Raw genomic sequence first — 17155 nt, 5'->3', positions numbered from 1 at the left:
ATTATTAGCATCTTACATCTTATGGTGCATTTGTCACAGTTAATGAACCAATGTTGATACACTAGTATTAACTAATGTCCATACTTTATTCAGATTTCCTTAGTTTTTACCTAAACCCCTTTTTCTGTTCCAGGATCCCATCCAGGATACTACATTACATTTAGTTGTCATGTCTCCTTAGACTCCTCTTAGTTATGACAGTTTCTCAAACTTTCCTTGTTTTTGATGACCACGACAGTTTTGAGGCGTACTGGTCAGGTATTTTACAGAATCCCTCAACTGGTAATTGTCTGATATTTTTCCCATAACTGGACAGAGAACGGGTTTGGGGGCGGAAGACTACAAAGAAGGTAACACACTATCGATATAATTATCACTATTGATGCTGACCTTGATCACTTGGCTGAGGTCAAGCTTACTCGGTTCCTCCACTGTAAAGCTGCACTCCCACGACCCTCTTTCCTTTTCCATACTGTCCTCTTTGGAAGGAAGTCACTATGCACAACCCATACTTAAGGAGTGGAGAGTTATGTATGCTCCCCCTCCTTGAGGGCGGAGCATCTACATGAATTATTTGGAATTCCTCCGCAGGAAGATTTGTCTATTTTCCCCCCATTTATTTACTTATTCAAATATTTATTTATATCAGTATGAACTCATGGATGTTTATTTTATACTTTGTCTTATAATCTAATACTTTTATAATCTATAAATTACAGATCTATAACATACTTCTTTAATCTATACTTCTACAATCTAATACGTCTTTATTTTTCTGCTCAAACTGTTCCAGCTTTGGCCATTGGAAGCTCTTTCAGTTAGTTCCTATGTCCATTTGACACACTTTCATCATTATGGGTTTTGTTTCTGTTTTTGTACTTTCTTACTTTCTGCCACTACGAGATACGACAGGCTCATCTTGTGTATTTCCTGTCCTAGTCCTAGAATCAGCCATTTCTCCAAGGAGCCCGAGAATGGTATTAGAAACCAAGATCTAAGTGTAGGTGTGCTCATTGCTAACGGAGTGTCACTCCTTGTAGTCTCTCTCTCAGCGTATCAAGCAAGGAAATATATGTGTGTGTATTAACCCTCGAATATACACATATCCATAAATATTCCTACAAGTAACCATCTATATCTATATTAAGCTAAACATGAGTTCAGATTGATGTGCTTGATCATTTTCATGCACAGCTGGTGGAAAACTAAGAAAATTCCTCAGAAGCCAGAAATACAAGAAAGCAGAAATCAGAGATGTAAGGAACCCTGGCATTTGCCCTGGGACATACGCCCATCCAGGTAGCTTGGAGCTTGGGCACCAGACACAAAACAGACCGAGAAAGGAGTGGTGGGAAGAAGAACTAGACACTTCATAAAGCTAAGACAGGTCTTGAAGCCAGAACCCCTCCTAAACTTCTGGAAGGTGACGCCTCACTAGGTGGCGTCTCAGAGAGGGAGAGAGTGGGATATATGTTTATATGGCTCTGGGTGGAGAGACAAAATGTACAAAGACTCCTCTGAGAATGAGAGTTTGGAGGCCTAAGTTCACATGCCTTGTATGATCAAAAAAAATCTAAAGCAGGAAATGCACTTCAAGAGAATGTAGCTTAGGAGTGCTCCCAGGTACCCTGGCAGAAGAAAACTCAATTTCTCTCAAAAGGATTGTGCTTTAAATCCAGGTCTCAAAATATTCCCACAGACAAAGTACAACAGAGCATGAGCACCCAAGTGAAAATCATCAAAGACCCTTGAAAATGAACAAAACCAATCACAAAGACACATATAATATGATCCCATTGATGTGAAATGTCTAGAATAGGCCAATTTATAGAGAGAGAAAGTAGATTAGTGGTTGCCAGGGGCTGGGGGGAGAGGTAGGAGGCGGGATTTGGGAGGAAATGGGAACTGCTAATGATATGGGGTTTCTTTCAGGGCAGACAAAAGTGTTCTAACATTAGATGGTGACAAGGGTTACACAACCTCGTGAATAAACTAAAAAATACTGAATTGTATACTTTAAGTGGGTGAATTGTAAGGTATAGGATCCTGGTATAGAAAGAGGACATTCATGGAAAAATTAGTGAAATTCAAAAAGTCTGGGATTTATTTAATAGTTAATATATCAATGTTGATTTTTCAGTTTTGAAAGTTCAGCGTGCTCCACTTCAGCAGCCCGGGGTTCGGTTCCAGGGCGTGGAACCACACCACTGGTCTATCAGTAGCCGTGCTGTGAAGGCGGCTCACATAGAGGAACGAGAAGGACTTACTACTAAAATATACAACTATGTACGAGGGCTTTGGGGAGGAAAAAAAAGAGAGAGGGGAAGATTGACAAGAGATGTTAGCTCAGAGCAAACTTTTCCCAGTTAAAAAAAAAAAAAACCCACCATTAAATATTAAAAAAAAAAAATTACCAAGGAATGTGATCCATCTATTAGGAAGCAAAGGGCAATCCTTAAGTGATGTGCAAGTCATTTCTTGAAATACTGGTTAGACCCTTGATACTTTCACTTGAGCTAAAGAGGGTTAATTATAAAATAACACACCAAAGGAGGTCTGCAAGGCCATCAAGTTCAAGACCTTCTTCAGGAAATAAGATGCGTCCCTGGCACACCCAATCTATGGTTGCCTAACTAGCATTTTAAGGTCCTCACTGATGGCCACTCCACGATGACTGAGCATGTTAGCTCCTTCCATTTCCTTTGGTTTAGCAACTTCAGTCTAGCTGTTCTTATGACCAATTTTCTTGATCTCTTCTAACTTCTCCAATTCTTCTAGAAACGTTGCAACAGAGAACCAAATCTAGATACATATTACTCTAATAAATGTTTGAGAGTTGCCGAGTACACAAGAGATGGTTTTCCAGCTCTCACAAAAACTTGTAAGTGACCAATTTCTAAACCCTTTTACAGCCCGCTACCTGCCTTCAAATCCACTCTGCGATTTCACCTAGCTAATAGGCACAGTCATCGTTCATTATTATGATGAAATAGAGCCCCACCTTGTACCTTGATGAAATGATACTTTTTGGTTTATAGCCTCATTTTGCCCTTCTTTTAAAATAAGATAACAAAACCGGTAGATAAAGACACTCTAAATACTTCAGGAGAAAGATAAAAAAACACATAAGTTGACTTACGTTTTGCAACTTAGTAAAGCTAACTATAAAACTAAGGTAAATATTAACCCAGGAAGGCCGAGATTACAAAAATGAGTTTAAGATAGTCTTTCACCATACCCTTTTTGTACACGCCACCCCTAGGCCCCATACATTAAAAAAATAAAAAATCTTTTTGTCCTTCCCTCCACAATTTGTTAAAATGGCTCTCTGAGTGTAATTTCATATAAATGTTGATTTTCTTCCCTTTTTGTTAAATAACCTGCAGGCAAGTTAACATTTATTGTAAGAAGACAAATGGGCAATTATCTTTAGAATGGAGAAGAGGGGAAAAACACCTGAATATCTCTAGTAGACAAGAACTAGAAGCTCTTCTTTATTATCTTTTTCAGAGCAAAGCACATAAGTTCCTAAGGCATTCTGACATTAATGAGGAGGTGCAAGAAGAGAGAAGATTCCAGAGCCCCGACAGTAAATTCACTTCAGCCAACATGTATCAAAAAGCACACATTTCCTTTAGAGAAATAAGAAAGTAAAATAAACAAGTACAATCCTTTTAGCTACATCCACTAAAAAGTAAAAAGAAAAACAGTCTTGGTTTGTGGGGTTTACCCTCAAGAAGTATTTCTTTACAATCTAAAACCAAGCCTTCCTTGCTACTGTTGAAGATCTTGGAATCACAAAATTTTAGAGCTGAAGAGGGCCTACTGAGCATCATTTCCAGCAGATGGGGATACCCAGAATTCTGGAGAAGCGCTCTGTCACCAGGCTAGAGGCAGAGCCATTTGCAGCCCTGAAGCTCAATGGATGCGGGCATCTTTCATGTCCTCATGCCTAAGTCGAGAGTGTGCTTCTCTCCATCCAAGAGGAAACTGGAAACGAACTTCAATCTTCTGCCTCTCCCAAGCTCAGTGCTCTTCCCCCATGTGTCCCATTATAAGTGGTGCTCGGTGCTCTCCGTATCCTGGGGAATGTGAACAGAGGAGGCTGTGCCGACGTGGGAAGCCCTCAGCCCCCTCACCCACCAACACCAGCACTTTCAGTGTTTGCTACAAAACAAGGCAGTTTCTGGAAGCACAGAAACAGAACTCTCAGAAAAGGGAGAAAGGAAGTCAAATGTCATAAGAGCTTTGTATATGCAGATATGAATCAATCCCTACGAGACACTGTTAAGTTAAAAAAAAAGTAAAAAGCAAGGAGTGGAATAACTGCACACTATCGCTTGTGTCAGAAAATAGAAAGATTCTGTGCACATGTATGCATAGGCAGATGCCATTGGCTGCCAGCGGGGAGGTGATCTGGGCAGCTGCAACCCTGGGGCGGGCACAGGGGAGGATGACTAATCTGCCTTCTGATTTTGATGCTAAATATATAAGCTACCTAGTCAGAAAACTAATTTTTAAAGCTGTATTTATACAAAAGAAAAACAAAAAATTTAACTTATTTAAAACAAAAAATTTTAATCAAAATTGATAAATAAATACACAAAATTTAAAATAAATAAGACAAGATAAAAACAAAGACAGAGCCCAAAAAAAGTGCTAGGAAAAAAATAAAGTCTTGGTCACAAAGAAGTCTCAACGCAGTGACGCTCATAGCTGAACCACTTCAAGAAATTTCACAAAATGACTTCCGAATTTAGCAATTTCCTCTAGGCCTTAGCAAGCTTCTGCTGTACACCTTTGCTGCCTCTGTTTCAAATTAGAGCTACAGAACGATGAATGAGACAAAAGTGAGGGGAGTGGAGGGAACAAAACACAGTCTTTTTTATTTTAATTACTTGTTTGAAATAAGAATTTAGAATCATCTGAACAAAACTTTTCCAACAGGCCCCTGCTGTTTATCAGATAAGACCAGAACCTGAGCTCTGTGTTGTTGTTTTGGGAAATAAACCTGAGACTGGACTATCTGTAATGCTATCACGGTTGGGAAATCCCCAGAAATCTTCAACACTTGAAACCACGTTAATGCTGCTGACTTCCAAAACCGTACTTCAAATCAGGTCGATATTACTAATGCATAAAAGAAGATTAACCACTGATAACTTTAAAAAGTTATAAGCAGAGCCCTACTATTACAGGGAAGTTGGTAAATGATTCACCAAGCGCATATTTTTTGGACACCTAAAAAACACATTACAAATGGCTTAACGAGTTCATCTTGTGGCAGATGGCTGTGATTCTTAAGCCCAGAGGGACAGCAGTCTTATAATAAAACACATTTTTAACCAATATAAACCATTTGAAGTTACTTTTCCCACTCACAACATTCTATGCTTGTGTTATCCTGGTAAAACTACTAGAAATTGTCATTAATAAGACTGCAGCGAGTTTTCCATTTATCTTGTTTACTGAAAGGGTTGACTGACAAAATAGAAAGCTCTAGAAGGCACACAACCAAACACTGTTATTAAATTACACACACTGAATTCTTTTCACAAGTTGCTGCCACAAAAGATATTTCCAGATTTTATCTCCTTAGATATAAACTTCTCACAAAAATTTTCTTTATAAATGTAATTCGGAGGCCATGCTTGCAGAACACTTGGGAGCACTGGGTATGTGGTAGCTTTTATATGTGTAACTTGACTTTAGACAGCTACAAGGAAATTTCTACATGTTGTTCACACAAACCTGAGACAACTGGTACAAAAAATATTAAAATCTGCATTTATAATTGCATGTGATGTATACATCAACTCCACAAAATGCAAATGGGAACGGAGTATTTTATATTTAAACAACCCAAGATTAACATTGAACTATCATCAATTGGGCCATTAATTAAATTTCAAATCAGAAACCAGGCCTATTCAATCTGAAAGGCTGGTTCCAAACAATAAACAGACCTAACTAGTCGGTAAAAAGAACTGGCTCCCAATTTTATCTTAATTTAGTCCTTCATTCCAATGCAAGAATGTAAATAAAATTCCATTTCAACGCACCATCGCTTGTTTAGTTCCTATTTTGTAGGAAGCCTACCAAGATGACTAAGACTCATTCACCATCACTGCCCACAAAGAAGGTTCATTTTTTTCTCGAGTCTCAATACCTTTGCTCGAACAGCTTCCTCTTCCGGGAATATTCTGCCTATCCCACCTGGCCTCACCTAGCACATTCCCCTTCTCCTAAAGCAGCAGTTCCCACAAAGTCCGTCCCCTCACCCAGGGGTGCTGAGGCCCCGTGTCCTCAGGCAACGGCGCGTGCACCCATCTCCTGGAGCATCGTGAACACTGTCTTACAAGGGTTTACAGTAATATAGTAGTTTACCAAGTGCTTATAGGTTTGTCTCTAGAAGGCACAGACTCTAATTAATCTGTGTCCCCATTCTAGCCTAATGTTTGGCATCCGGCACTCAATAAGTCACTATTGAAAGAAGCCTCTCAGAGTCAGGCAGGGCAGAAAGACCAATAAGTATCTAAGACATAAGGTAAGAGGCACGATGCGGTATGAAGAGAATGCTCAGCAGAAACAAAGAAAAAGAAGGGATCCATCTGGCCCTAGGGGAGCAGGAGGGGGCTCCCCAAGTGGAGAGGAGACAACAAGGCCAGGGGTACAGAGAGGAGGAGGTAAAAAAGGAAATGAGGACCACAATGAGGACTCAGGGAGAAGCAAGAGCGTGAGCGGAAGTATTTGAGGTGAAGGAAATAAATAGTCCACCGTGATGACAGTACAGTGCACAGGAAATGGTGGCTGGGACGCAGTGCAGTGACCAGGTGCAAGGCCTACAGAGATAGTCCTGAACTTCAGCCTGCCTCTGCCCCTTCCCAGCCTCAGGGTTTCAGGCAGTTACCTAAGCCTGGGAGGCCTCTTTCTTTTCCTTTTTTTTTTTTAAGATCGGCCCAGAGCTAAGATCTGTTGCCCAAGCTTCCTCTGTTTTTCTTTTTTTTCCTTCTTCTTCTTCTCCCAAAGCGCCCCAGTACATAGTTGTATATTCTAGTTGTAGGTCCTTCTATTTCTGCCATGTGACACCACCTCAGCGTGGCTTGATGAGCAGTGCTAGGTCCGCACCCAGGATCCAAACTGGTGAAACCCTGGGCCACCAAAGCAGAGCACACGAACTTAACCACTCGGCCACACGGCCGGCCCCCAGCCTCTTTCTTAACTTGAAATTTGGGGTTTAACTTTTAGTGCTGCCAATTAAACAAGATAATGTACACAGAGCAGGAGGCTGAGGCCTGATAGCATAAGCATTGAATATACGGAGTCCTTGGTGTCATTAAGCCAGACGGGCAAAGTGAGCCCACATGTGAAGAACCACCTCTTGCTCCACAACAGCAACAAGCTCAAGGATCCACTAGGCCTCTGCTTGAAATGCCAGGAAGTATATGGCCACGCCTGCACTCTCTCTGACCTCCCTCCAATTACTGTCAAATCAAGCCACCAGATTGTGACACCAGCCAGCACTTTCCAGCCAGGCCAGCCCACATCCTGGACTCACCCAGGGTCCCCTAGAATGGAGACTTCTCATCCTCCTGCTCTGTACGCGCACAGACTCCCACAGGGCTGCACTAAGGGACGTCCCCAACTCTCCCAGCCTTGTCCTCTCAATTCTTTGGAATTCAAGGATTATACCTCACAGTAGGCCCTCAATACAGCTCATCCTTTGATGTTTCTGCGAGCCACCTTCCACCTCCCAACCGCAATCTCTTCAGACCCACAAAGGAACTTTCTATTACATTCATGTGCAGCTCCAAGAAAGACCAAAATGCTCAGGGTCAGTCACTGGCCACGCCCTTATCAGGACTCTAGGACCCGTGCAGGCACCTCTACCTGCCTAGAACCATCCCTCTCACCCCCGACCCTCATGACCAGCATGCAAGCTCCACTTAGCAACTTGCAGCTCTCTGCTGCTCCTGACTTTCCCCTGCTCCATGACTCATCTTCCCACCACCGACCTCCCTCCCTCCCACTGCTGACCTTCTCAAAGCCCTCACTGGAGCCTTCCCAGCTCTCTCCCTTCCCTCTTAGCCTTGTTGGAGAACTATGTGCCTCCAGGCATTTGCTTCTCATTTTACCACTACAACCGGCAAATAGAGCGAAAAAACTCATTGCTTTTCCAGATTCCCCATTGCTGCTTTGGACCATTTTTCTTCCACCATCCTTACACAAAACCTTTCCTCCCTCCAGACCACCCAGACTCCAAACAGTAAATGAGATGCTGCCTGCAGAGCAGCTGGCTGAGTGCCAGATAGCAGAGCGGGTCATACCCTTTCTGGTCCTTCTTCACTCTGTCAGACTCTACCAACCTCCACATTCCTAGAAAGCTTAGCTACCACAGTCTTTTGCTCCTCCTCATATCCCCAGTCAACCTGGGCAGCTTCAGTGTTTAGGAGGACAATCCATCAAATGCCCCAGTCCCTTGGCTTGCTAAACCGAACTGACCTTCACCCCTATTCCCGTGTCTGCACCCTGACTTTCATCATCCAGGAAAGCTTCATGAGGAATCTTCCACTCTAACATCCCAGCCTCCAGCTCTCTCACTTCCTCTGCACCTGCTCCTCAGAGTCCCTCCCAGCTCTAGATACTCCCTTTTCACTTTCATCACTTCCAACTACTTGTCAGCATCTTTCAACACACTTCCTTCTTAGCCCTCCAACAACCTTCTCTGCAAAGGTCCAGCTGTCTGTTTTACTTTTGTTCCTAGAAGGAGCTGTTGAAAGAGAAACATCACATATTGGCACAAAGTCATCCCTCTAAAATGTTTGGTATTCAGTGGGTTGAGTATACTCAGCAACCCAGTAAACTGATCCTTGTCAGCTCTTTCTCCACTCCCCCATAAAGCCTACCCTAAACCTTCACTCATCCTCTGCTCCTCCTGCATCCCTGCATCCTTCAGCCATGACCGTCTGCATCACCTCACAAAACGAAAATCCCTTCACAACTTAATCCTTTCAATGCCTTCCCTTTGATGGCAGCAGTGGCTCTAAGCTTCAGTTGGCATAAGAATCAGCTGGGGACCCCTCCACCCTGATATTCAGATTCACTAGGTCTCGGCCAGATCCCAGAAACAGGCGTGGCAAGAGATTCTCTTGATGGTCCACACACCAAATTTTGAAGAATATTAGTCTATCCCAGGGGCTTGGGCCCTTGGGCCAAATCCAGCCCCCTGCCTGTTTTTGTGTGGCCTGCAGGCTAAAAATGTGTTTTACATTGTAAAACGACTGAAAAAATATCAAGAAAAGAAAATTTCACAGAACATGAAAATTATATGAAATTCAAATTTCAGTATCCATAAATAAAGTTTCATGAGAATACAGCCATGCCGAATTGTTTACATATTGTCTACAGCTGCTTTCCTGCTACAGTGGCAGAGTTGAGCAGTTGTAGCAAAGACTGTATGGCCTGCAAAGTCGGAAGTATTTACTGTCTAGCCAATTATAGAAAAAGTTTGAGAGTCCTGGTCTGCAGGATGAAGTGCCAACCCCTCAACAGAGCCTTTCAGCTTCCTTGTGAAGTGGCCCATGCTTATTTCTCCCACCTGGAGTCCAGCGGCCCACACAAGTGCAGCCCACCAGGCACTTCAGTGGACACTCAGTTCCTTGAATGAACCACATAATTTCACACCTCCGCACCTCTGTCCTCGATGTTCTTTCCACCCACTCTGCATGACAAAGCCTTCTTCACCCTTTAAGACCCAACTCTTGTTCCTCCTCACCTGTGAGAAGTTCTCTGCCAACCACCACTCAGCCCCCTCCACTGTCCTTGATTAATTTGTATCCCAATTATCTGTGTGCAGCACGGGAGTTCAAATTTTGGGGAGCATCAGCACCACCTGGAGGGCTCACTAAATCCCCCACAGCTGGGCCTGGCCCCAGAGCAGCAGATAGAGGCACCAGGCAGAGGACAGACATTTCTAACAAGTTTCGGGGCTGATGCTGCTGGTCCGGGTCCTAGACATGAGCCACACCGGTTGACATGTGCGTCTCCTACCCAACAATGAGCTTTTTGAGGAAGAGCCCTATATTATTCATGTTTGAATCATCACAGCCTAGCACAGCCCCAGGAATTTTCCCGGAACACAGCAGAAACTCAATACTTGTTACTTGTGGTCTAACCACATTATTTTCCTCCTGCAGGTTAATCATTTTCATTATCAGACAATGAAAGGGGAATTAAATGGAGAGAGGAGACCTGACTTTGCAGGAACTACTGAGGCCAAAAAAGAAAAATAAAGTGGCTCTCTGCAGACGGATGTTCTGTGGCCTATCATAAGCATCCTAAGCTGGTGTGAACTGGAAAGCCGCAACGTGAAGAGCAGACTGTTCAAGGCAGAAACCCAAGGGTATGGTCTGGAGGCAGCAATGAGAGGGAAATTACATGGGTCCTTTCTCCCACAAAGGTCAATCTACTGTCCACTTTAAAAACCAGATTCTATATATTGAAATTTGATAATATATATCATTAACATTGGCATATAGTGTTACTAATGATAACCATTTATTGTTGTTAGTGCAATCGAGTTGATCCTGACGCCTAGAGGCCCTGAGTTCAGCAGAGCTAACCCCTGCTCTTTTTGCGCCATCCTCTCACCTTCTGGGCCGTATCAGACCATGTTCCGCTGCTATTCATAGGGTTTTCACGACCAATTTTTTCAGAAGTGGGTGGCCAGGTCCTTCTTCCTAGTTTGTCTTAGTCTGGAAGCTCCACTGAAACCTGTCCACTATGGGCGACCCTGCTGGTATGTGAAATACCAGAGGCATCGCTTTCAGCGTCACAGCAACATGCAGCCAACACAGTATGACAAGCGACAGACGGGTGGTTTGGTTCCCTGACCAGGAAATGAACCGGGGCCGCAGTGGTGAGAGCACAGTCTTAACCACTAGACCACCAGGGATGCCTAAAATATTTAGTGAGCACCTACTTCCTCCTTGGAATACAAGGAGGGATGAAACCTCGACCTCAAGAAAACTCTAAATTAGTTTGAGGGGGCAGGCCCCATGGCCGAGTGGTTAGGTTCGGGTGCTCCACTTCGGCAGCCCGGGGTTTCACCAGTTCGAATCCTGTGCACAGACATAGCACCTCTCATCAAGCCATGCTGGGGCGGCTACCCACATGTCACAACTGGAAGGACCCACAACTAAAAATACACAACTATGTACCGGGGCTCTTGGGGAGAAAAAGGAAAAATAAAATCTCAAAATAAATAAATAAATTAGTTTGAAATTCAGCATATAAATCCAGCAAGGTAACTAACAATATACGGTAACATTTACTAAACGTCAAGTGTAAACCATGTCAAAGGTACACAGTAAATTCTACAGGAGTCCAACGTGCGCTGTGGCTTTCCCTTCTCTGTTCCAGCAGGCACCATCTACAAACCTCTACAAGCGCCTACACAGGTCTGTGAGTGTATGGCCCTTCTATACTTACATGGATCTTTTGTCTCCTCTACTAGTCTATAAGCTCTTCCAGGATGGGGACCTTCATTTTTTTCATCCTTCTATTTCTATCACCTGGCCAGGGAGCTGGCACTAACAGCATTAAATAAATATTTAATTGATTTAATAATCAATTGATTTAATAATACATAAGACTGTGGAATGTGAGCCGAGCTTTTAACAAAGGGCAAGACTCAGATAAGAAGAGAACTGAAGGTTGGCCTTTCCAAGAATAACCAAAGGAACCAACCAGACAACTGAAAGCTCCAGGCAGGTAAAGACACCTTGTGGTCAGAGGGTCCAGAGGAATAATCGAAACGCACTGCTGGTACCACCATTAGTGGAGAGCATCAGGTCTTTAGAGCTGGTCTTCATTCATCTAGCCTTTTAAATTCTAACACAAGCTTATGTTAATAGTCCTAAATCTTCGCTGCTTTAATCTCAGAATCATTTCCTAGATTCTTTTTGTTTTTTTTTGAGGAAGATTAGCCCTGAGCCAACATCTGCTGCCAATCCTCCTCTTTTTGCTGAGGAAGCCTGGCCCTGAGCTAACATCCATGCCTATCTTCCTCTACTTCATACGTGGGACGCCTACCACAGCCTGGCTTGATAAGTGGTGCCATGTCTGCACCCAGGACCTGAACCCGCAAACCCCGGGGTGCCGAAGAAGCGGAATGTGCTCACTTACCCACTGTGGCACCCGGCCGGCCCCATTTCCTGGATTCTTAATTCCTGATCTATTTTTCCCTTGTCTCTTTTTTTGCTGATTAAATTAGAGGGGGAAAAAAGAAAGGAACCCAGACAAAGAATCGTAATTTAACACTGAGTTGATACTTTATGCAAACACACAAAAAATTTGGGGGTGGCAGTGGGTAAAAATAGCCTTGGTATCCAGAGTGCCCCACAACCAAGCTGTAAATTCCTTAAAGTCAGAAAACAGTTTCTTTCTGAGCTTTCACAGCTCGTAGGACAGGACCGTGCACCACACAAATTAATAATGTCAACATAATTGCATCCATCCTAGTAGCTGAGTCAATCTTGCACACTTGGAAGGCTATGGTTAGTTTAAAGACAGATCCTGTCACACTCCACAACCAAAACAAAGTGGAGACGGCATGAGCAGGCGATTTAAACAAAAAATAAAACACTCAGCCTCCGTTCCTTGATTCCCCCTAAATGGGAAAGAAAAGTTCTTCCCTAACTTGTCCTGGGTAAGTGAAACTTTATTTCTGAATAATCCTAGTAACAGCCAGAGCTCCATATTTGCTAGACAGACAGGGACTCGCTATTTTAGAAACACAACTCTCAACAAACTCATCTGTGAGACACTTGTGGAGGCCCCTAAGTCATCCTCCATTTCCTATATTCTGCATCTGAATTGCTGTGCTCTATTTGTTTCTAATTAAATTTTACATTGAACATCTTTAGGATGTCAGACTAGTAAAAGTCCCTGGAAACTCAAATAATAGACTTTTCCTCAGAATAGTCACAACTGCACCCAGGCTTCCCCCAGGAGTTGACAGAACAGATAAATGGAAGAATCAAATGAAAAATAATGAAAGAGTTCTTCACTCATGAAGTACAGTGCTCAAAGGATATTTCAGTTTTTTGCAAATAATAAACTTCTTGACATGGGGACACCCAGGATCCAAAGTCATTCTCAGAAGTGCAGTCAATTCAGAAATTATGAATCTAAGTGTGAAATGTAAAATCAGTGGGAAAAAGATTCAGTGGCCTTAAGTAGCATATGAAGAACTATTTGGGTAACCTGAAGTACATGTTTTATAATTTTTAGCATAACGCAGGCCAATAAAAAGTCACTTTTCAATGGGACAGCAGCAAGCATTCATCAAGGACTCTGCTCTTATCCTTGGATCGTCCTCTAGGTCTGGCTCTACCTTTCTCTTCCATGGCCTGTACCCCGGGAGGAGGCCCTGCAGACCGCATCACCTAGGCACCCCAGGCCAGCGAGCCTTGGGTGGGGTCTGACCACTGGAGGGCAGTGGCAAGAGATGGAGGGCTGTGGGGTAAGGAGAAGGGTTGAGGTGGCAGGAGGTGGGGGCAGGTCTCACTGGATAATGGCAACAAGACTTCCTCCTCTTTCCCCTTCAGCACCCAGATCTTGGTACCTGAACATCTTTGCCAGTGTCTACCTTAATGCTGCACACATACCTCGAAGTAGTTCATTCAAGTTTCCTCATTGTAACCCAATGAGCCAATGAGTTAAATTCTGTTTCCTGACAGGACTCTGTCTGATAGACGGACCTTCCTGATGTAGGGCATCTGAGATCTATACACAGTTCTCAACTCCAATGTGCAGTTCTCATTGCTATCTCCCTTTTTACACATGAGGACATGAGGCCCAGAGAGGGTAGAGTGCCAGCCAGCGGTCACAGAAGTGGTCACAAAGGAAGTTTGCTGGCAGAGCAGGAATGACACCCAAGTCAGCCTGACATCTAAGACCTTAAAAAGCCCTTGAAAGTGTGAAGGAGAAAAACACATCAAGCTTCCAAACTCTCAAGCCACAATTTAGCCTCAAACCACATTATTTATGGTTTGGGACTTTTCCCTGGGCCTAAAATAAGCTGGCTGGGGCACTGCCCTACAAGTGCTTCTTCCACCAAGAGTCACTCAGATTTGACCCTGCTGGAGAGCAAGAGCGGTGGAGCTGTCCTAAGACCTAAGAGATCACAGGTCTCCTTCCTTGCCCATCGCCCACATTTTTCCTTCAGTTCATCCCAGAAATCACTCCCACCCAGCCTTAAACATCCCTAAGCCTCTTTGCTCTTTTTTGTAAGTTAAAGACAGAGCTTCTTTGACAGAAATCCAGGAGATTGGGGATGGGGTGGATGCAGTCAAAAAGCGCCTAATAACATGAGGCTAGCACCATAACTCACCAGGGTCCCTTAACTATCTACCTCTTTCCATACAAAAAAACCTCCCTGGATTCCTCTCTCTAGCTGTGCAGAATAGCTTAAAACAGAAAAAGCAATTAAAATAAATTCTGAAGGGGGTGGAGGGGTAAGTACAAAACAAACTCCCCTAAGGAAATTCAGCTCTGAGTCAGTTTCAGGGCTAAAGAATTTGCTATTATTTCTGCCTTTGCCTAGGTCCTGGGGTCTCTCCCATCCTCACTGCAAACTGAAGAGTAATTTACAAAAGCACGAGTTAGCATCTGATACCTCTCCCAATTACCTGACTTTCTGGATTTTGCAACTGATGAGAAGGCAATGGTCAGATTAGGTGGAATTACAAATGATATCCTCAGAGGGTGCCAGGTAGAAGGGTGGCTCAGTAAACAGTATGTGAGTAAGGCAGACGTCCAGGTCTCACTTCCTCATTGCTGAAGGAATGTGAGTGGAAAGGGCAGCAGGTATACTCTTGTTTGAAGAAAAGAAGCATTTAAAGAAAGATCACTTAGTGAGAGGCAGGGGAAGAAAACTGGGCAAAAACTCAGCATGAAACCATCAGGCCCTCCTCCAGCATGCTCTACCCAGTTCCATTTAAATCAATGCGTGTTTATTGACTCACTAAGAAATACATGGCAGATCGAGCCTGCAGCATGCAATGAGACAAGAAAATGAGTGAAGACAGCCTCAACCCTCAGGACAATTTCTCACCTGGCCTTACTGTTGTCGCCATTTTCCATGTTAACGGTAGCAGACAACTCCTGGACAGAACTCCTCTTCTCCCATTAACCTGTCCTATTCAGAAGCCTGGACCCTCAAGGATAAACTGACTGAATAAACTAAGGCCCTCGGAAAACCATAGTGTCCCGTGTCCCTCCACCCTTTCAAATGGACATCACACATGGTATAAAATAACTGTCACCGTGATTTGACAAGTCTCAGTGCTGGAATCTAAAATCCACGTCTCTCATTCAAAAGCTATAGCCTACAGATTAATCAGGCTTATTTTTTAAGTAGGGTCATCTAAACTGAAAATAACAAAGACTTCACTACACTGATGGAAGAGACAGTTGATTCATTTATCAGAATTCTTTAGAACTTGGTTACAGAAAACAAGGTAACCCAAAACTTTAAATAAAAAAAGAAGAAGAAAAGAAAAAGAAAGAAAGAAAAAAAAGTTCATTCGAACCTGCCATGCAGGGTATACCAATTTTTTTCAGTTACAGGAGAAAAACATCAACTCAAAAAAAAAAAAAAAAAGTTCCACCTTTTACTCTAGTTTGTAGCAGTAAAATAGGCTACAGGGGTGGAGGACGGAGGTAGATAACATTTCCCCCAGGCTTTCCGCCCGCATCGCCTAGGGAGGGGGGTTCCAGCGCTCACGCCCGGCCGCGGCCAGGCCGCCAGCAGTTCCCTACCTGGTCCAGCGGGATGCCCAGGAGCTCGCTGAGCGGGTGCAGACAGGTGGAGCCCGTGGTGCGGTAGGAGAGGCTGGACGGCGGCGCTGCTGCCATCCTGCATCTTCGGGAGGCGGCCGCCCCGGCTCCAGCCCGCGCCGCCCCGCTCGGTGCCCTCCGGACCGAGTGCCCGTGGGTGGCTGCCCCAAGATGCGGACGGCCGCCTTGCTCGCCGGGACCGAGCGGCGAGGCCGGAGGACGGGAACGGTTGCAAACTCTCGGGGCGCAAACTTGGCGTTGGCGCTGCGGCCACGGGTGCCGTGGGAGGGCCGCGGCCCAGCGCGCTGCGCTTCCCGCTCCCCTCCTCTCGGCGCTCATTGGCCCAGCCGCCGGGGACGACGAGGGAGGGAGGGAGGAAAAGGGGCGACGCGGAGCCCGGCCCCCGAGCGCCACCCGGCCCGCCCAGCCCGGACCTGGAGAGGGAAGGCAACGCCAGCGGGCGCGGCCGCCTCGCCCTGCGGATGGTGGCGCGCAGCCCCGGGCGGAGGGAGGCGTCTCTCTTCTCCTTCTCCCGAGCTTGCCGTCCTGTGTCCCCGCCGCACGAAACGACCGCCACCCGTGTCACCCAGGCGGGCGCTTTTCACTAAAGAGCACCCCGCCCCACCCTATTTTGGTTCCCCGCAATCGCGGCACCCCCCTCCCTGTCCCCGTGCTGGCTAAAATTTCCTGCGCTTTCCTTTCACGCTTTTTCCTTCGGAGTCCTTGCCGCAAAGGGTTAATCTACCAGCCGCTGGAAGCCCGAGGAGCCCCCGGTGCTGCTAGCCAGCGCCCCAGACTCCCTCTCTCTCTTTACGTTCCTCTAGGCAAGACACGGTTTCCTACACCCTGATCTGACACGCTCTGTGTCATACAAGCAGATACGGAGGACTTCTAGCTTCGATCATTTCCTTCCGTCCCTTTGGATCGAGAATTATTTTACCCCCCCGAGAACGGGTGTTACTGTTACATTATGTGCTTTCGGGTAAGTGTTTTGCATTCCCGGGTTCTAAAAATGGGTACCTGGCCCCTTCTCTTCTCTGCCCTCAGACACCTGAGCATATCACTGGCACGTGGAAAACTTTTTCAGTAGATATATAGGTTTTGAGAATCTTGGAAGTCTTGAAGATCCTTTCCAGAAAGTGCTGTAGGCAAGCTGATGAAGAATGCTTTCAGGAAAGCCACGCTCTGAACTCACAGTAAAAAACTAAAGAAAAGTGAGCTTATGTGAGCCCCCAGGCTTCACCTCGAAACCAAGCCCAAAGCTTTTGCATCAGCAGTTTGTCTGGGAGCTGTTACTCAGCCAAGGACTACT

General features: G+C 44.8%; 1 protein-coding gene across 2 annotated transcripts in view; it reads right to left on the bottom strand.

Moving 5' to 3' along the window:
- Nucleotides 1-16197, bottom strand: part of MBOAT1 (membrane bound O-acyltransferase domain containing 1) — a 96190-nt gene extending 79993 nt beyond the window's left edge. For both annotated transcript variants that reach the window (XM_046641294.1, XM_046641295.1), the window contains exon 1: nt 15826-16197. In XM_046641294.1, coding sequence (XP_046497250.1) covers nt 15826-16182 — 357 coding nt within the window. In that variant the 5' untranslated portion in view covers nt 16183-16197. The remainder of the gene's footprint in view (nt 1-15825) is intronic.
- Nucleotides 16198-17155: the final 958 nt, after the last annotated feature.

The sequence above is a fragment of the Equus quagga genome, chromosome 15, assembly GCF_021613505.1.
Source record: "Equus quagga isolate Etosha38 chromosome 15, UCLA_HA_Equagga_1.0, whole genome shotgun sequence".
Lineage (NCBI taxonomy): Eukaryota > Metazoa > Chordata > Mammalia > Perissodactyla > Equidae > Equus > Equus quagga.
The sequence above is the reverse complement of the archived record's forward strand: the minus strand, read 5'-3'. Positions and strand labels throughout refer to the sequence as shown.